We start from the raw sequence: 21,868 nt of genomic DNA on the forward strand, positions 1-21,868 counted from the left end.
TAAGATGGGAATGCGTGGAATAGCGTATGAAGTTTTGCAATTTAAGTGTACATCTGGAAGCTGTGTCCTTATCTCCTTCAAAACTAAAAAAAAAATAGAAGAAGGCAGCACAGTTAGGTCTTCCTCGGCATCTTGCACTGTTTGCATCACTTATTTATAACCCTTAAGAACAGCAGCAGACACGTGTCTTGCTTGCACACTGACCGTGAGCCAGGCCTGAGTGCTGTAGGAGCATCAGCTCACTTGCTCCTTACACCTTCCCTCTTTTTCAGTTACTGTGTCCCGGATTAGCATCGCAGAAACAAAAGTACAGAGGTCATGTAACTTCCCCAAGGTCATTCAGCTCCAAAGCGGCAGAGCAGTGTGTCCCTAGAGCCCGGGCCCTGGGCCCTGCAAGGCCCACTGCCCATGATACGTACAGGGCACTACTACAGCCCAGTTGGCCGGTGGTCTGAGAGAGACTGTGTCCCCCATCAGCTAGGAATGTACCATATTAGTTTGGATCTCTGAAACAGCACCTGTCAGGTCAGGAGGTGCTCAGAATTGTCGAGGAATAAATGATGAGTGAATGAGTTAGGAAGACCAGGCTAGCAAATCCCAAGCAGACCCCTCTTACTGAGACAGGCTGCAGACTCGGTCACAGGGTTTCCCAGCCAGAGCCTCGGACGCTGATAGCCGGTTGAAGAGAGAATAACAAAAGAATGTTTGTTTGTGAAAACTTGCTCTGAGACCAGAACGCAGAGTGCACGGAGACGTCTAGAGGCAAGTTGGACCAGTTAGTGTCAGACTGACCACTCACCCTGCTGATGAGCGCGGAGCTCTCATCCCTCCTCCAGGGGCAGCCACGTGGCCTTCCAAGCCTGGGTGTGAGGTGTGGCTCATTCTCTCCCAGTTCGGCCCCTGAAGTCCGGAATCACAGAGTTCTCTCGGGGCCTCTGCAGACCCTCCAAGGCTAATGCCCACTGTCATGTTGAATATACTTCTGAGACATGCCTTGTGAGCCTGTAAGTGCCACCGCATTGTTAGTCTGGCTACTTCCAGAGGCGGGATTTTTTATTTTACTATCACACTTAGCTATGGAGAATAATTTGCTAATTTTTTCCCAGTTACATCAGGTACAAATGCAGCCTAAACTGATTCTTAATGTCAGAGAGACCCTAAGGACAGAGTACCATTTTCCATGAAACATTTTGTTTGTTTTATAATTAAAGGTAAGATAAGGTGTTGGAGAGGGAATCTTTGGTTGCGAGATGCGTGTGGCCTGCCCGCGATGACTAAATAAAAATGCAAGAGATGCGGGCAGCTGTGAGGCCAGCTTGGCTGCGACACCTGGTTCGAGAGAAGTCTTGATGCCCGGCTTGATCTGCCGCCGCCTCTTGAGCCGTGGCTGGATCCCACCCAGCTGGCTGCCCTTCAGGTCGGCTGTGTGCACTCTCCCACTGGGAGGAGCTGCTGGTTGTGATGACCGTGGGGGTTTCAGAGCCAATGCCAAGAGCATCACTTTTCAAAAACTTACAGCAACATAGGTAGTATTTTACAGGGTAACAATCAGCGATGTGGGTTGCCAGTAGGTAAACGCCAAACTCTGGTGGGGCGAATGTGTAGTTTACTTTCTACTATTTCTCTTTGAGACGGAAGCAACATCCATATCCCATTTCAGATGGTAAATCAGAGTTATTTGTAGATCACTGAAGCTGGGTAGTGGGTGTATATGTGGCCATTGTTCTATATATTAATACTTCAGTACTTTTTTAAAAAGTTTTCTACAATGAAAACTTAAATGAGTGTTGTTGGCAGAGCTGTAACCAAAGCCAAGCTGAGCTTCAGGCAGACCTAATAATTCTGCCAGACTTAGCCACCCCTTGAAGTAGAGGACTGAGACACTTCGTGTGCCTGGATCACTTCTGATTCTCTGGATTTATGAAATATGATGAAATATGATTGAACCACACAGTCGGCTGTCTTTCTTCCTGCCACCTCACTTTCTTGGCTCTCTCACCTGGGGAATCCTGGTCCTACCGGGGAAGGTGTTGGGGAGGGGGTGTTGGGCATTCCTTGACCCCTGTGGATTTAGTAAGCTGCTTCGGTACCAGCCTCCCCCCACCCCCAACAGAGGGCCTGCTGTGTTCTCGGCTCTGCAGGGCCAGAGCCTGTGAGCTGTCCTTCCTCCTCCGTACCTCAAACATCCTGCCCCTCTCCTTTGCCGAGTTTCACAGAAGCACTATACTCTTTCCCGTAAATGCTGGTAGTTTGAACCAAGCTACCCTTCAAATGCAATGTCTACCAGGCCGCCAGAAAAGTCTGTACCAGGCACATATCTGGGCAGGAATTCCTTGCAACCAGAAAAAATATTTTCAGCCCTGCCCATCGTACTTTCTCGCTGAACAGTATCTCCGATGATTAAGCTACTGCTTCTGTGGCAAAGAGTCAAGCATAGTTTGGCTGACCTGAGAGGCAGTGAAGTCAAAGATGCCACAGGGCCTCATGATATGACCATTCTGGTGCATGACAGGGATCAAAGCTCAGTTTATAGGTGGTATGGCTTCAGTCCCGTATACTGTGCCATCATTAGTGGGCCAAAAATAATCAGATATTCATAATACCTCAAAGAATCCTAGGCATGTTGTTTCATCCTTTAACTCTAAGTATCCTGGGAACTAGCTCCATAAATGGAAGTTAAAATACAGCACAGTCTGTTTTTTGTTTTTTGGAGTTTTTTGTTTTTTGCCTGTCCAAACCAGCTCATTCGGTGAGTAGCAAATGCAAAGCCAGTGTTAGCCTATGTCTTTAACCCGAGCATGATAAATTTCTTACGGATGAATTTCACAGTGCTTTGATTTTACCTGGTCATTTTAATTGCCTTTAGATATTTCAGGTAGCATCAGCACGTCATTGTTCAGGACTGATCCTGAAACACACGATCGGACAAACCTCTAAAGGCCTCTGCCTCTGATGGTACAGCGTTCAGAGTCGCAGCTATCGGGTATTTCCTGTGGAATTGGCCTGCAGCGGCCAGGTGCCTCCTTACTTCCGCTCTGTCTCTTTCTCTAAAAGGGCATTACTGCTGGGAGTCTCATCATTTTCCTCCTGAGATAATAATTGAAGCTAATAGTTCAGACTCGGGCCTGCTAATTTTCATCTAATCAACAGAGGCAGGAAAACATAGTCTGGAATGCTAACTATGTGAATGAAAAATATTTAGTCATTCTTGAAATGATAGGAATGTTTTTCCAACAAACTTAAACAAACACAATCTCTACTGAGACTGTGTTAAACTTTTTTGGACAGGAGACAACTCTTAGGTAACCAAACAGGAGTTACTGAAGGTTATTAAGAGCCATGCCCTTCAGAAAAGGCATTCCGACTTTGAACAGGAAGGTCCCATCTTCTTTCTGGTACAACTATTGACCAGAGTAGCAGAACTGGTTTCCTCTGGGCTTTTGTCAACCTCATAGAATTTAATATTTTAACGAGTAATCACATTTTCTCGTTTTCAAGAGATTTTTGGCTTTACCTCACTGTGGCTTTCTTAGACCATCTGATTTTTAAATTCTTTATCACCTCAGACTGTTTGCCTCTGTTCTAAGGACCAGATGGGTCTCAACACACCTATATTTAAAGCGCCCGACAGCACTTTTCAGGTGAAGGTTGTTCGTTTCCACCATACAAGGTCCGACTAGACAGTAATGAAATTATTTTTAAACATACCAAGATTTACATATTCAAGTGAAGAGGTCTTCGTTTCAAATAGTTATATGGGAAAACTGTATAGGTATTATAGAAATAGCCATCATTCGGAATGTTTTTGGTACCTCTCTGGTAACTGATGTAAGAGCTTGCAGTAAGTACATCCTTTTGAATATTTTTAGCTCTGTAAGCCCCCAGCTTTAAAGGTGTATCAGACTCTAGGAAATGGTCAAAGTTATTCTCATCTAAGCCTGGTGGAAAGGTGAGTGATCCAGCCGGGTTACATTGTTCAGAGGGAGCAGAAAGTGCCGGTAAAATAAAGGCACTTTGTCTTTCGTGACACAGTCATTGGCTCTGAGAGCAACTCTGAAGAGGAGTTTCAAGTAGAATTTTAACATGAATAGCATTCTCGCACAAGAGTGTAGCCTCCCAAAGTGAGTACTTTTAGCAGTAACACTTATTTGTAAGTATACCTTGTGGTGTGTTCATTTTTTTTAAAAAGGCACTCACCGTGTAGTATGTTGATGACTTGTAGGGGCTAGAGGCATGTATTTAAATGGCCATATAGGATATTACAACATTTTTGTGAAATTTTAGGTGCTTCATTCAAATGTATGTTCATATTAATTAGACTAAAATAATTTCCCTATGGAAATAACTTTTTTTAAAAGGTGATTCCATATCATTAATTTCTAATATTTTAGTTATCTAACTCCACTTCTGATGATACCATTTTAAACTGTTCCATTGCAGAGCCTTAAATTCATTTTGTAAGAACAAAGTGATTCTATGCTGTTTAGTACGTGAGGGCCAGCACTAGAGATAGTGAATCGTTTTTGAAGGCCCTCTTCGAAGTCTTTTTTTTGTGCCATGTCCGTCTGAGTGTTGGAGATAAAAGGTCACACAGATGCCTGGCATGATGGTATCATAAAATAACAGCGCAGACGGAAGGAAGGAAAGTGTTTCGTGGAGAGTGAGCCTTGCCCATCGCCGGATCGACCGCCCGTTGTGGCTGCAGAGGTGGCAGGGAGCTGGGTCATCCCCACGTGCCAGCCTCTCAATTTGCGATTCCCAATACTCCCTGTGTCTGTCAGCCCGCAGATTGTAAATTCGTATCAGGAGACTCAGCACCGCCCGATCTTTTCCCAGGGGCTGGTTATACCATCCTTTGATCTGAATTGAATGTGGCGGGAGTGAGAGTGAACACTTGGCACTTTTTTGAAGTATGTCAGAAACGTGGGCGATGGCGATAATACATTCTGTTTGCACACAATTTCAAGCTTGAGTTGAATTAGCAGTTTGACCAAATTTTTACTTGGCACGTCTGGCTACCAGATCAGGGGAATTTTATTTACTTTCACTTCTCAGAGATGGACTTGGCATGTCACAGCTGTGTGAGACAGAGCCCAAGTCAGGTATCCAGACCACTGAAGACCACAGAATGTTTTCATAGCCGCCAATTAAAGCTAAGATTCAGCTCAAGGCCCCAGCTCTTACTTTGCCACACCGTCGTGAATCAGAACTGAAAATCCCCCAGGCCAACCAGCGCTGGTCCCTGGGGACCCCGAGAGTTGTGTAGCGCACTGGGTGTGATTTTTTGCCTTGGCTGCTGGAGCACAGTGGCTGTCAAGTGTGTAAAGCCGCCTCCCCAACCAGACAGGACCTCACAGCATCCACCCAGCGTGCTGACCTCACCCCTGGCTGCAGTATTTCCTTTTCTACTTAAAATTTACCTTGGCCTTTATTTCCTCCCTTCAGAAGAATTTACACGCGTGGCATAGTTTGAAGCTGCCTTGGATGTGCTTTGGGATCAAGCAGGGTGTATTTCATGTGAAGGTATTCGGTGCCTGCCAGTTGCCCATGCTTTGCCCTGTGGTCACGCCTCCCTTAGGCTGGGCATCTGCAGGAAGACAAGAGGTGGTGTTCTTCTGCACCTTCATTGGAAAGTGATGGCCCTGCATATTAACTCACTTTTTAAAACAAATCAGGGAGTCTCTATTTTATTGGTGGAGCTAAAAAAAAAAAGTTCAAAAATGGCAAGCTGTCAGTTTGGAATGGCCTCAGGCCTTGGGTATTGAGAAGGATCCGCAAGCTCTGATCTTTTCAAGGCCATGACTCTCTCATGCTTTCTGAGAACTAAGTGTTTAAAAGGCTCTAAGCAATTTCAGGCCGGATGGACTCAATAGGGGAGCTCCGCAGGCCTGCGACGGAGACCCTGGGAACATTATCATCCGGGTGAGACACTCCCGGCGGCGTCGTTCATAAAGTGCTGGTTGAGCTGTCTCTCCTCGTCAATATAAGGTTTAGATCACTGAGGTTCTGAAAGTACGGTTTGTTGATGAAAGACAGCTTTTAGAGATGGGTCTTCTGTGTCCTCTTTCAACTTGAGAATGGCAGAACTACTAAAAGCTACCAAAATAGTATGTGACACTTTGATGAGTTTGCCCTCAGCCCCAGAGATCCGGCAAGGCCCCCACCATGGGGGAGGAAGAACAGGGTCAGCCAGGCACACTGAATCATTGTTTCTACTCACATTAGATAAGCTGATTACCAAGAGATTTCTGTTCTGTTCGAGACGCCGTGGACACAGTTGAAATGCGAAACAATGGTGCCGGCCTGCTGCTCAGCAAATGTGAAAGGCGCCAGTGGCTGGTCACTAACGCGCCCCAAAGCTCACCAGACCATGTGAAAGGGTGTTGTCACGGACCCAGTCACATCCCAGACACTTTTCATATTATCGGCAGGGATAGAAAGCGATGCTTAAGTTGCACAGGATGGGGTTCGGAATGTCAAACCAACTGCTACAGCGTTTGTCAGCGGACCAACCGAGGTGCCCGCACAAGGGCACGTAATTCATTTGCTCGGCCATCACTGGAGACCAGTTCCTAGACACGCGAGCAGGATAGTCATTACAGCAACTGTAGCAACAAGTAATATTCCTGCAACCCTCAGAGTTCAGAGACTAGTCCCCTCTTCACGATCGGGGTTGAGCCCTGCTGACAGTGATGTTGTGAGGTGGGACTTCCAGGTACCCCCATTTTATAGATGCCCACGGGTCAGCATCACATGTAAGATCATGAGAGCGGAGGAACTCAGGCTGCCTGTTCTGACCCCCAATCCGTGTCCTTGTCATTTCTTCTCTGGAGTCCCCCCTTGTGAGAGGGGAGAGGGTAAGGAAAATAAGGCCGTGAATATAAAAGTACCTGATCCCCACTTCTCAGATTCCAAAGCCATTCTTGCTCCTGGCTCTCTTCTCATTGCCGAGACCCGGTTACTGTTATTTGGAGCTTTTGTGGCCTATCCTTCGGTCCAGGTCTTTTCCTGAGCTTCTGCCTGGATTTTGACCTTGCTGTTTGACCTCCAGGAAAGCTTGCCTCCCCTTGTCCAGTCCCGCTTGACCTACATAGGGTTACTCTCCATCCAGAGCAGGGAGCTGCTGTCCCAGCTATCTCTGCTTTCACGCTGGCCTCCTGCCCAGCTGTATTCCCATCTGGCCCTGGGTCCTGACCAGTGGCACTTGCATCCCCACTGAGTTAATGAATGAGCATCTCAGCCCCTCGCAGTGTGCCAGGCACTGAGCCACCATCACTGGCACTTGTGCATTCTGGTCCCAACTCTTCCCTCTCCCCCTCTAGTGAGTCTTTGCTTTGTTACCTGTACGTTTGTTGAGCAGTCGGCAAAAGTGTTCATCCTTCATCTAGAACAAGACGAATTGCTGAATTGAGTGAGGTAGTCACAGAAGTGAATTCTCCAGGTAATTGAAATTGGGGTGAGGGGATAGGATTTTGTGTTATTTTGAAGGGAGACCTACAATGCTCTGTGTACTTTCGTGTCTTCTGAAGTCAGAGGTACAGATCCTAACCTGTTTTGGGCAGATGAATATCTCGGTTTGGACTGCTTGGGTGTGGAGACTGTCACTGTTTTCGTTATTAGTGCACCTGGGTCACAGCAGCCTGCTGACCTAGCATGCTACTTTGTGGATCTCATTTATTGACAACCTACTTTGTGCAAGGGACTGCCACTGTGAGGACAGTCCTGAGGAATGTCCTGCCCAATTCTCCAAGTTAGGAAATTAGAGATTCAGCATGTTAGGGACAATACTGACTGTGGGCCCTTTGTCAAAAAATATGGCCTGACTGGAGGTAGGTGCACTGGTGTCCTCATTTCCTCTGTTCATTCGCTAAACAGGAAGTGGGGACACTCCCTCCCTGGCCTTCAACTGTTTCTCAGAGAGTTGGGTTAAGATACCAAGTTCTAACCACCTGACGCTCCCACGTTGAATATAGCTGTTAGAATACACATACACTTATAAATACAGCACGCTTTTTATAGTTAGGTATTGCTAATATATGTTGTCTCTGAAAATGAACAAAAAATATATAGGAATAAAATATGAGACAAGCACAGAAGGTACAGATTATCGTTGGCATCCAATCATTTTGTGAGTGCTTCCCAAGCTGAATTCCTGGGAAAAGGCACCCCACGCTATATAAAAAAGTTTTTGTTTTAGTTTGTCTTTTGTGAGTTTTTAATAATAACCTCAGAATCAGACTACCGTCTTTTGCTATTAAATATGAGATTGGTAAAGGAAGAAAAATATGTCCAACTGCCAAGGTTCCTTGGAAAAAGCAGACAAAGTTAATAAATAGGTCTAAAGTAAATATATGATTGCTTCTCTAGCTGACCATAAAATAATACAAATCATGGGAACATTTTCACACCATTCATTTTAAAATAAAGAAACTGCTCTGAGATAAGTGCTTTAGAAATTACAAGGATGTAGGTGGTGTTATGAGAAATATATACAGAAGAAAAAAGGATTACCAAATGTGCAGGGCCTGAAAGAATTTGGAAACTCAACTGTAGGAGATATTTTTCCATGACTTAGGGAGAGTTTCTAAAATACGCATTCATACCCCATGGGAATTCCCATTTCTAGACTAGGGAATTTTTGTATCTTCAGTTTTTTTCTTATTATCATTCTCTACATTAATAGAGATTTTCCTCCAGCTTCATCTGAGAAAATTTCATCTCTGTAGTATCTCTCTTCCCACGCTGCACTTATGTTGACAATTTGGTGATTTACTTGAACGGTTTTCAGATAAGATGTGGTCACATTTGAAAAGGGGCTATGGTCACAAAGTGGCATATGAAGGCACAATAAAGAAGCTGGGTTACGTCCTTTGGTTTTGTCCCACCCACCTTGATCTCCAGCTTCGTGGCCTAGACAGGCTACCAGTAAGTGGTAGGCTGTAGGGGGCCTGATGTGTTCAGCCATATCAAGTGAGCAAAGCTCTGGAATTTTCCCATTCATGAGATATTCCAGTGGCTTAACCAAGATCAGTCCCCAGTTCCCCCACCTTCCCAACCCCCTCCCTCTGAAAATACTAAGAGAGAGCCTGAATTAGGTCTGAAAAGAAAACATCATTGTTCAGCTTAGTCTCTCACAATCGAATAAGCAGGCTTGTGAATTTACAGAGAAGAGCTGTGTGAAGTATGCAAACCATTAAGAATGTGTCTGCTTTTTAAAAAAACTTGATCTTTCTAGAAATTTGCCTACAGTGAGGTTCTTCCAGAAAGACTTTCTTTAGTGAGCAAGTGCATGCTTGCACTGGTATGGATTTGGGCGAACCAGGGGGGCAGAGAGACGGCTGCTACCCACAGCCAGGCCCTGCAGACCAGCCTGGCAGCCAGCCCCCAGCACGGTGAGACGGCATTCGCAGAGATGGTGGCAATCTGGGCCCAGCGCTCCTCACTCTCCTCGCAGTCAGAGCTGCTCACGGACCCAGTAGGGATGGCTCTGTAGCCTCCCACAAGTATGCTCTTCCAGAACCACCCCTCATACTCAACAGGTACGAACAGGCCGCCAGCCTTCCTGGGGCTGCTAATCAGAAAGAGTGTTTCACACAGTGTTCAGTGGAAATAATTAGTATTAGTTGCAAGAGATAACCAGCTGATAGTAATCAAGGTAACAAGAACCTTGTACACATTAATTCAAAACCAGAAGTTCAATGGGTGAATACCTAAGAGACACCAAGTTAAAAGCATCAGTTTATATTTTCATTTAATCTACATCAACTTGAAATATAAAAAACAATTATGGTATACATTTCTGAAATTTATACACAAGTTTCATAAATCAGTTAACATAATTATCACACATTTTTAAATAACTTAAGGTCAAAATATATATATTTTTTGTTGAGTTATTATCCCAAACATGTTAGACTATCCAGTATGACAGTAGGAATGATATTAAAACTTTAAATCAGTATCTTAAAAGGTTGAAATTGAATTTCAATTTTTACTGCCTTTTCTCCTTTTTGGAGAATTTTCCATAAAATAACAAGAAGCAATAAAGTAGAGAGTTTACTTAGATTTGTGTAACATTTCTAATCAAATAACGTACCTAATCAAATGTATATATTATGGTCTCCGACAGTGGCCTTGGAGTAAAAATAATGATTTTGTGTTAACTTTATACTCTTGACCAGATTGTCATCACAGTGCCTTAATATCCCCATTGAGGAGATAAAATTGCTCCTGGGATATATTTGAGCATGAATATTAAATATTGGTGGTATCCTAGAAACTTAGCATCTGACCCTCTAAATCTTGAAAAATGTTTTCCTGGAAATGTTTTAGTGGTTTGTTGTGCTCTCTAAGATATGAAAGAAGTAGTCTCTTCTAAATTTTAAATAACTAAAAAAACCCAATCAATATATGTTCATGTTGTTGCACGTTATCATTTGTTTCCTTCCGAAATTTTGTTCTCTAGGACATGGGATAAAAATCGGTGGTTGACCATCTGCACTCCTGACTCAATTGCAAGGGTTCTTGTAAAAATCACTCTTGAATGTGTAAGGTGTTAAGAGAGTCTTTGCAAACCATTCAAGAAAACAACAGGTTGGGGAGAGTCATGATTCCCACTCAGATGCGGGGCAGGAAACGGCAAACTGATGTAGACATAACAAACACCCATTTTTGTTCTTCATTGCTTCTAGGCTCAGAAAATATTTCTAGAATTCTTCTCCAAAAAGAAGCCGTTCCAGGGTTCCCTTTAGAAATAGTTGTAGCCAAAGACAATGAATTTCTGCAGTTTGAAGCCTTCTTCCTTTGGAGGATGTTAAGGTATTTCTTTAATTCCTCAGCTGATTCAATACAAGATGAGATGGAATTTTAGAGTCATCCTGTAAGCAGTTTGAATTTCCTCTCACCAGATCTGGCCTCTGTGTAAGGAGCATTTTCTCATCCTCGTAAATGAAAGAGGCCCACTAACATGTCTCTGCCTGGCCGGTTTAAAGGGAAAAATTTTCTTAGCACCAAGCAGCAGGCATCATATACAGTGATGTGCTAGTGTCTGCAAGAGTCTTACCAGAATTCAGCTGATACTCACCAACGACATGGCATCGCCACCGTCCTTCTGGAATGGCATGCATTTTCTGCATATCATTTCAGTATTGTACCCCATGTAATAGAAGAGCACAGAAACGTAGGATTAAGTGAGAATCTTTTAGGGCAAGACCCATTAGGATATTTTCCATACTCAGAGCACAGTTGCCTAGACTAGACAAAGTGTGGGCTTGTAACAGTGCCTGGTACACACCTTTCAGGATGCTCTAGCAAGCAGAATGCATGCTTTCCGTATTTCACTAACACTCCTCAAGCTTCTGTATGTATTTTGGATTAGAAACAAGCATACTGTGGGACCCTGATCCTGGATTCTTCAAAATGACTTCACCCCCCACCAAGACCTCCCTTGGACAGAAACTATGCAAAAAAAAAAAAAAAATCTAGCCAGCTCTTGGTCACTATTCTTTGAGGACTGTAAATGTCATGTTGATTTTAAATGCTCTATTTCAGGATGATATCAAATATGGCTCACTTTGGAGTTCAACATTTTGAATAAGAAATTGAATTTCAGCAGTTTCCCAGCACTTCATTCTCAAAAAAAACCTGCCCCGATGTTAGTATTAGAACCAGCTCTGAAGTTAACATATTAATATATTGGACTGAAAGCAAATTTAGATCTCTTCAAAAAAATCTATCAGGTCTTTGCTAGATCATTTATAGTTGCCTATTTCTGACATAATATTATTCTTACTGAGACCTAATGTTGACACGGCCCCACCCGGGAGGAGACGGACCACAGCAGTGCTGAGCGACCGGTGAAAGGGAGTGGAATGGAATGTCTGATTTCAGATGGCAGGCTGGGCGACAACTGTGTGCCACCTCTGTGTGTCTGACACATTGACAGTTAACTCCAGTGACTTAGGACAATAGCAGGAAGCACCCTTAAAATGTGCATCATCAGCCTCAAAAGGCTTTTATCTCTCTTTTTTTTAATCCTCACCCAAGGGCATGCTTGGGTGTCCTTTTAGAGAGGGAGGGAGGGAGGGGGGGAGAGAGAGAGAGAGAAACATTGATCAATTGCCTCTCCTATGCAGCCCAACCAGGGACCCAACTCACAACCTAAGCACGTACCCTGACCAGGAGTCAAACCCGTGACCTTTTGGTTTATAAGACTCTCCTTCAACCCACTGAGCCACATTAGCCAGGCCTCAAAAGGCTTTTAAAATTTGTTCCAGTTTGTATTTGAAAAGGGAAGCAATACTTATTTGTTAAATATAGTAAAATACTGCACTGGCTGAAAAGCCCGTTTGGTTTTTTCCAGAAGATGCCTCTGGCAGCACTTAGTTGTCTTTAACTTCATTGCAAGCGATTTTGTTAGATTGTATTGTGACAGCTGTCATGTCAGCATGCATTTCAAGAAATAAAATCTTCCCAAAATTGGTAGACTTTTGTGTAGCCATTTTAATATTGAAGATGGAAGAAAATATTGCATTTTTACCATATTATGCTTTATTTCAAGAGAGGCAAAAACACAACTGAAATGAAGAAAAGATTACAGTGTATGGAGAAGGTGCTGTGACTGATTGACCATGTCAAAAGTGGTTTGTGAAGTTTCTTGGTACTATTGACATTCTGGCCAAGTAATCCTTTGCCATGGGGCTGTCTTGTACATTGGAAGATGTTTAGCAGCACCTCTGGCCTCTACCCACTAGAAGCCAGTAACAGGAGACAGCCGACATACTCAAAATATCCAAATCAGTTAGGTTATTGGTGAAAATCATAACTGTATTATTTATTTTATGGAAAAAGCCATACAGATTTTTTGCAACCTAATAACTAGTGTTGAGATTTCTTTTTGAAATTTAGACTTCTGTTTATATTTACTCTATCACAGAGTGTCATTGTGTTCAGCCTAACCTACTGAGGGGAAATTGAATAGTTCCAGAGCAAATGAACAACTTTCGTGAATATATGTTTGTTGAGTTTGGGGTTTTTCTGTGCTTTAATATTAAGGGAGTCCGAATTTAAAATTAGTATCTTCCCAATTTCTTCCATCTAACGTGCGTTGTAAATGAATGGAGCAATAGTCATTTTAGAGGCACTTAGTGGTATTTTTGTTGTTGTTTTTCGCATTCTGCCCCATCACCTGAGGCCTGGAAGACACCCAGCAGGACTTGTTTTACCTTAAACTGTTTGCGGCGCAGCACTAGGATCAGCACCTATGAAACAGCCCTTCCATATGCTTTTTTTAACATGGTAAACTGAGCAAAAGCTGTCACCGGAATGTTGTAGGGAAACACCGAACGTATTTCCTCTCCTGGAGAACCGTGTGCTTGCTGCGTGTCCGTGGCCGTACACGGGGCTGATGTAGCAATTGGGTGACACATGGGACTATTCATGTCAGTGTGGCGGTTCTGATCCTCAAGCAACCCACTAATTTTTTCTTTCTAGCCACAGGTCACAGTCCTAACCCCATCCCTCATCATAATATGTGCCCAAAATAGCATATACATCACTGTTAGTTCTCCTAACACCCACCCCTAAAATTCACTGAAAATAGAATTCCACACTGTCTTCCATTATTATGCATTTTCAGTATCAATGTAGTCTGCCCCAATACATATTTTTCCGTAATATGTTTTCTGAAAGCCCAAGTTTCTCATGAACCCAAATGTCAGTAAAGAACCCAAGGTTTTGGTCTGCATAGATATAGTGAGGACATTTCTGTACCTGTGAGCCATTTACGAAAGCACTGGACACTTGGACCCCAACCAGACCCTCACTCTAATAACTCTAGAAAGCGATTTTCAACCTTCGCCGTTCCATGGCACACTGAACTAATTACTAAAATTTTGTGGCACACCAAAAAACACATTTTTTGTCAATCTGATAAAAAAAAATAGGTATAATTTTGATTCATTCACACCAGATGGCTGTTGCTGTGTTGGCTGTTGTCATTTTTTTATTTGACAATCTGAGGTGTAAAGGTCAGTGCCCCCGATGAAACAGTCAGGGGTTGCAGCACAGTGGTGGGAGGTCGATGCTGTGGAAGGTGGTCCTAACCCCTTCCTCAGTGGTATGATCCTGCCGTGGTTTTCTTGAATGTGACATGCCCATCTTAAATTTGTGGTTAGAATAATTTTGACAAAACATTGACAGCCTGAATGCTGAAACAGAATCATTATTTTGGGCAGCTGGTAAGTGCAGTGCTAAAAATAAACCATGTAAGTTTCAAAACCAAGGTTATTGATGGCAGACTTTAAGAGAATACAGAAAAGTAGCATTACTGTATTTAATCCACTATTGTTTTAAAACTTGCCTATGCTTAAGCTGCGTTTTGATGTTTACAGTTATGGCAGAAATGATGCTTTAGTCATTGAAGGACATTAGAAATATCATAGCAGTGGGGAGTTTATGTAAAACTTTCAGGGAGGTGTTCCCCAAACTGTGCTGCCATAAAAATAGGGAACGTGCCGTACCTCTTCATACGAATTTTTCCTGCGAGCGTGCTGGGCAGAGCATCTCTTTAAAAAGTCACAGTTGCCTATCACCTGGGAAGAGTTGAATCACCGGCCCCTTTTAGATGGCGGATAAAAATTGAGAACTCCTGATCTCAGCAGTGGCAGCTAAAACACTTATTTTGGTCTCTTCCATGGGAACGGGGAGATGAAACTTGAGAAGACGGCGTGGACTCGAGGATGGAGTGCCGGACAGGAGGTCGAGAACCTTTGTTCTGTTCTATTCCCAGCCCGCTCCTGGGTTGCTATGTAAACTTAGATAAGCCATTTACCCTCTCTGCACCTCATATTTTCCGTGTGTGAAAATGTAGGTAGAGACATTCTGTACTTAGCTCTTCAGAAAATATTATGAGAAGCAACTTGCACTGAAGACATTGATAGTATCTTTGGGTCGAAAAGAGGCTACACAAACACATCAGTGTCTCTGTTCCCCGTGACAGCTCTAACCACCATCTGATAGGCAACTGTCCCTGTTACTGCACAGCAGGGCAGGTCCCATTGCAGCGACCGTGGTATTGCACAGAAGCTAAGAGCGTGACCTTGGAGCCAGAATTCCTGAGTTTGAATCTTGGGTCTACCACTTACTAACTCTGTGACCTTGGGCAAGTCAGCGTACTGGATTTTCTTCTCTGTAAAATGGGGCTAACGATGGCACCCATGTCACCAGAGTGTGACAAAGCTGGAAGGCATTAATGAAGAGGACTGCAAACGTTACATGTTCTTATTGCCCAGAACTATTCTTCATTATTAATATGGTGGGGAAGGTGAAACCTCACCCCAGCCCTCGTTTTTTCTATGTGATAATGGCTGCTTACTCTTCCTCCCAAAGGCTTGGATCTCACTCTGTTGTGTCCATCTGTCCTGGGCCCGGAGTATAAGCTCCTGGTCACTGTGTGACCCATTGTATCATCTATAATCATTGAAGGACTGTCATGGAGAAGAAGAAAAGAAATCTAGGTGTTTGAAACTAGTCTCAGACACATCTCTGATTTATTAACTTGAAAATAGGCTAACATTTCAGAAGCGTTGCAAAATGGAGAGTGAGATCACCGATGGCTGGAAGCAGCACCTTGATTATTATAGGAAGTGAACCCAGAGAGCGTCAGGAAGAAGCGGCAGAACAGTTAACAGTGTCGACAGAGTTCACCTCCACCTCTGGAAGCGGCTTCCCGCAGTGGCGACCCTCAGAGAAGTATTGTTGGGGGGGGCACCAAAAAGTGCTTAAGACTCTCAAGCATGGAGAAGTAGAGCTTTTGGACTGTCAAAAAATCTGAATTAAAAATTTTTTTTCTGCAGGAGTTAAAGACATTGTGGTGTTTTAGTGAGTTGTACACTTGGAACCTGTATGGTTTTACAAACCATTGTCACCCCCATAAATTCAATAAAAAAGACACGAAAGTATACAATTTCGGGATTTGATGAAAATTTATTTGTTTTGGTAACTGACTGCAGTGTGGAATTTCAAAGACTGAGTAGTGTCTTAGAGATAACCATATGTTTCATTGATTTTTTTTTTCCCCTCTGTTTCTGGTTAGAGCCAACCTACATCACAATCGACCCGCCCGCGTGTGGGGACTCATCCAACTGCAGCCTGACCGAGCAGGACTGCGCTTACGGCTTCAGCGTGGACAGCAGTGGCTGTCAGACTTGTCAATGCAAAAGCAGTAAGTACGCAGAAGATGGGTTTGTGGGTCCCCCCCCCCACCAGCCTGATATGACATTGTCAAAGCACACTATGTGATTGAATGTTTTTTTGCATTTCTGTTCGTGGCATTCCCTTAGCAACCCAAAAGAAGAAGAAAATAATTGTACCGAACACAAACAAATAGGCTGTCATTGGGGGAAAACAAGCCGCTTCTTTACTCTGGTTTTCAGCTTCGTTCCTGTGTGTTCAGATGCTCCTGCAGAGCCAGCTGCGTCCTGAGCACAGCCCCCAGAGCTCCGAGTACATATTTGTGACCGCCCTGTTGGCTTTAACATAACCTTGCTGGGGTCGTCCCGTGACGAGGAGGTCCCCCACACAGCGGGTGTCACATTCCACGTATGGCAGTCCTAATCCTTGGCATGCGCTTCACTTTGTGGACCCCCGCTATCCTCCATGTGGATTCTGGTCAGGTCCCCAAACCATGACCTCTGAAACCTGATAGAGTCTGTCACATTTCATCTACATACACACGAAACTCCGTTGTCCTTCATGTTTAAAACGATTTCAAATTCCCCTGATTCAAATTTGTTTTGAAAATAAGTATCTTCATTCCCTCAGGCATTCCCCAGGGGAACACTTTCTAGGACTCTCATGGTCCTTCCCATCTTTTGACACACGTACATTGTGTCCTGGCCCTCAGGCGTGGCCCAGAAACACACCAGGTATTCCAGAGTATGCTCTGGTCAGTGCGGCTCTGCTGCGTGGCCCAAGTTCGCGTGGGCCCTTCCAATTGCACGCTGTCTGGCTCTCACACAGTGAACTAAAATTAAGTTGTACAGAATGCAGGACAGATGCCTATAGACCCAAAGACCTTCTTGACCAATGACCATGGATGTAAATCTCACTCCCTTGGGGGAGTCATTCAGCTAACAACACGTCACCTCCATCTCCACGTGGGAGTCTTGAAACATTTGACCTGTATCTTGTCTGAAGTCAAAATATGTGGTATTTGTAGCATCCCTTGGCTGGGAAGCCCATTTTAAATTTAAAATGCAGTTACTGGGGCCTGGCTTGTTCTTCATGAGCCTAGGCTGGCTCCTGGTGGTGCTGGGTCTCTTTTCTAAATGTCCCAAACCACATGTTTAGCAATTCTTTCTGCAGAAATTTCCGCTATGAATGTCAAGCTTAGTTTCTGTAGTTTTAGAATCCTTTCTCTTTTTTTTAGTTGACCCTTGGCCTCCTTTAGTTTTCTGAACTCACTCTCCATTCTCTCTGGTCTCTCCTAAACGTAGACAATGCTTCTATAATAAGCAGTTTCTTTGTGAGCCTCTGGGTGTAATTATCCTGGGCTCAGAGACCTGGAATTACTTAATGCAAATAGGTGCTCACTTTCCAATTTATCCATTATTGTGCGCTTTCTATTCATCTTAATCTTTATCATTCAGTCCTCTCTGTTGTAAGACTGTTTTGATATGAAAGAGAAATACAAAATAGGAGTTGAGTAATTTGGCTTTCTTAATTGCATGTTGTCATCCCTCCATTTGCCTGATGGAGTTCGTGCTAAACCTGAGTTTATAAACGTCTGAGGATTGCCGTCTTTACATTTCCCATGAGCCTCCAGCCATCCAGAGCTGTCCCGCCTTCCTGCCAGTGGTTTCTGTTCCCAGGAGGCCAGTCCCTGCGGTGCACCTGTCTGCCTTTTATAGCTCCCTCTGGGAAGCCAGTCCACTGGGGAGCTGCCTCGGCAGGCACGTTGGTTTACATAAATGGCCAACTTTGTTTTTCGACAGCAACATAATTAGTGATTGTCTCAGGAAGCATTTATATTTTAATCCTCCTTATCTCCCATGAGCGACACATCCTTTCTCATCATGGGAGGGCACCCAAATTTTTTTATGAACTTTTTGATGTCTAAAAATACAGATTTCATTGTTTTTAATCACCCCACCTGCCACCTTCACTTGGGCTTTGCTGTTACGAATCTTTTGGCCCCACAGTCATGCTTACATAAGACCCCCCGCCGCTTCGCAGCGAGCCCTTTGTAGTTAAGTCCAGAGAAGCAGTTTCCCTTCAGTTATCATCAAAGCAAGTCTGAGACCCATCACTGGCATTTTGCAAGTTGGGACTATTAGGAAAATTCTGCTCTGCCTGCCTTTATGTTACTGTTGCATTCTGGCTTTTTGAAAGGAATGCCCATGCGTACCACCTGTTTGCGTCTCCATTTCATCGACATGTAGAAAGAAACATGGACAGAGACTGTTACATTTTGTTGATGGTTTTTTTCCGCATACAAACTTCTATTAGCCATTTATTCTTTGCAAATTTTATCTATTTGCAGGGTTAGCTAGTCTTCCTCCCTCCCCCCTCCCTCCTCCCCTCTCTTCTTCCTTTGCCTGATGTAGATCAGCATCTGCCAAGTTGTAGCTACTGTAGTAGGTGTTAATGCCACAAAGATAGATAAATTAAAAGACCTGCCCTATGCAAAAAGATCTGTACCCGACACACTAATGAAATAGCATTTCAAACCAAATTCTGTAACTCATAAAAGTATATTCTATTATGAGGATGCTTTGGTCCCGTAGGCGAATCCGAGCACTTGTTTATACCAGAGTAGGGAAGTGGCTGACCCATCTCCCCGGCCCACGCTTGGCTCTCGGCGCTCAGCAGATGTTGGTGTGTGAATGAGCAGGGAACCATCAGAACTAGGGATGCCACTGGACATCCTTGTCTGAAATACTCTTTGAAGGCTCACTGTTCTTACCATGTACCCATATTTCACGCTGAGATTCTCGACCTGGGTTAGTCTTCTGCTCTCTTACTCACCGCCACCATATACCTAAGAGTGAAATTAAACACCAAGTGGAATTTCTCAGTCTGACCTCATCATCAGAAGCCTAGTCAGTCATGGAGCATTCTGCTCTCGACCCTGCAGTCACAGTCCTGATTATCGGACAGGTTTGGAAGCCATACCTTTGGGAGGGGAGTCCAGTTAAAGTGAAGTACCCCGCTCCTTGGCTGCCGGATTCCTGTGGTTGCGCGGACCCAACTCTCCGCCCAGACTCTGGCGTCAGGCTGACTGGCCTCCACCCCAGCAAGTGGCTTTACTTCTCTGGGCCTCTGTGTCCTCTGTATCTGTAGAGGGCAGATAACAACCCCTAACTGATGGGTTATTTTGAGGATTAGGTGGATGCATGCAAAGCTAGCACTACTCACTGGCATATGGTCGTTGTTTATGCCCCACGATAGCTGTTTTATAACATCCACTTCTGAGTCAGCCCAAGTTGCCGTGGAAAGTCCCCGGCTCTCCGTTCTTTGTTCCTACACCAGCCCGCCTTCAGGTCTTCCTGTCCTCTGAGGGCACTCACACGAACAGCCTTCCTCTGCCTTTTCATTTGAATCCTCAAATACTCTCGCTGTCTTTCACCCAGTTTTAGGAAAAAGGAAGTTCTGTGATGTGAAGGACTGCATAAAGGTGTGTTGTTCTTCCCATGGCTGCTACTTGATGAGTTGTGGTTTTGTCTACATTTCTCCCAAACATCATTTTTCTGCATCCCACCAAAAAGCCTGCTGTACTTGCAGTGGTCCATTGATAACTTAAGTTTTCTGGTCGGGATTGTACAGTGTTTAAGTAGACGGCTGGTATCAAGATTTCTTAGAAGTAAGATTAGCCCCAGATAAATATTTTTCTCCTGTTCATCGGGTGCTGGTTTATTCATTCATTTTTGTCTCCCATTCATCTAGCATTTGTTGAGTGCCTACTATTTGCCAAGCACTAGGAATATGAGAAATACCAAAATGGATCTTATCTTCATTAGTATAGTTAATGTGTTGGAAAGAAAAATGTGGTGAGAAATGTTTAAGAAAGTACAGTAGCAACAAATATACCATTAGTATATTTGGATAATATACTAATAACCTAAATTGGTACAAGCTATTAATAACATTACTTCTTACCCAGAAATACTCGTTGCTGTTAAACAGACTTCAGCTTAGTATATGAACTGTATGTCATAAGTGACGTCTATATGACTTAAATACCATTAATCCTTTGACATCTTATTTTCTACATCTTTAAGTCAAGTGGATTTGGCGGGACTATTTCCGACGTCTCCACTTTTAACATTTTTTAATTCTAGAATGAAAAATGCTTCCATCTAGAAACCGATGCAGATGTAGACAGTTAATGGTGGCAGGGAGAAAAAGCCTTTTTTGGAGAACACAGATCTGAACCAGGCATCTAAAGGAGGTTGTGGCATCAAATAGAGGGAGGCAGGCTCCCTGCGTTGTATTTCACTGTAACTCTGATCAAACATTTCATCAGAGTCACGGTTGGGACCACCCTTGATGGTGCTGCATTTCTTTATTTATTAGTTTCAGGCACTTCCTGGCATTCTTGCCTGTCAGAGCAGGTTGGTGGGCACTGGCAGGTGCAGAGTGAAGTGTGCAGCGAAGAAGGGCAGCAGAACTCTGGGGGCACCCCACACTGTGCTCCGTGCGAGCCACAGGGTGCTCACCTGCAATGGATGGCGCCTCCCACGGCTGTGCCACATCCTGGCCTGCGAGCGAACATCCCTTTTTCTCCAGAGTGAGGAGAGAGTTCATTGCCCAGCGGCTGTTGACCCACCATAATGCACAGGCCTGTGCTTTGCCGTGATTTATCACTTTCCCTTCAATGATAATTTCCCCCTATGGATTAGGAAGCATTTATAGATCGCAGTAAAGTCAAAATGCTGAAAAATTCTGAACACAAAGCCACCATTCTTTCTTTGGTTGCCTCGGGTGAGGTTCCAGAGCTTTTCAAACAAATTTATAATCCCCCCCCCCACCCATCTGTGAATAAGATGCTTCTGATTGGTCTGTGCTGCTCCTTATGTAACTGTTTGCCTTGATGATGCATTTCTTGTTTTGAAAAAGCCCATAATTGTTACAGTATTTCAGAAAGTTTTCAATACTACCAAAGTCAGTTTTTTGTCTCCTGTTATTTTTCTGTTAATCTGGCAGCCTTGACGAAAGTGCAGGAGTTCGTAACTAGAACATTAGTTGACTGGTTCATTCTGCAAATGCTCGTGGAACAGTCCCTCCTTGCTGAGCAGCATGGTAACCCCTGGACTGCATGGATACGGAAGAGGGGGTCCTACCCTTCTGTTCGGGAACGGAACCGAGGCAGGCGGAGACCATAGCGTGCCGACGCGCAGCCAGGGCAGCACTGGTGCCTCCCACCCTGCGTGGCCTGGCCTGGCTGCTGCCCCTGAACACCTCGAATGTCTGTTCTAGCAGCAGCCTTTGCTTGACATTCTCTTCTATTGCAAAGCAGAGCTGGTTGAAGGCAAATTTAGTCTTTAATCACATTTTTTAAACTTGGTGAGGCAACAGTTTTCTTTAAGGCCGAAGCTCATTGTAGATTAAGATCTATTGTAGATTAAGATCTACGGAAACATTCTTTTAAAGGACTAGAAAAATTAAGGCACAAAGGTGGTCAGACTCCAAAAAAAGTTTCAAAGAATTTAATGCTAACTCCGGAAAGTTCTCAGAGTGTGTTTAATTCATCTGTTTCCCAACATAATCTGCTTGGTGGTGTGCCTTAAACATTCTTGCAACAGGAAAATGGGCTCGCAGCTTGGATCTTAGTGTTAGAGAAAAAAATGTGGCTCGGAAGTCTTCTCCC

The 21,868-nt window shown here is 43.9% G+C and overlaps 1 protein-coding gene across 1 annotated transcript in view; it reads left to right on the forward strand.

Moving 5' to 3' along the window:
• The window catches only part of CRIM1 (cysteine rich transmembrane BMP regulator 1), a 178,856-nt gene that overhangs the window by 121,011 nt on the left and 35,977 nt on the right, over nt 1–21,868 (forward strand). Inside the window, exon 8 of the mRNA XM_037165394.2 lies at nt 16,094–16,222. Within this exon, the coding sequence (XP_037021289.2) occupies nt 16,094–16,222 (129 nt within the window). The remainder of the gene's footprint in view (nt 1–16,093; nt 16,223–21,868) is intronic.

This window comes from Artibeus jamaicensis, unplaced genomic scaffold, assembly GCF_021234435.1.
Source record: "Artibeus jamaicensis isolate MK-2021 breed Jamaican fruit bat unplaced genomic scaffold, CSHL_Jam_final contig_465, whole genome shotgun sequence".
Lineage (NCBI taxonomy): Eukaryota > Metazoa > Chordata > Mammalia > Chiroptera > Phyllostomidae > Artibeus > Artibeus jamaicensis.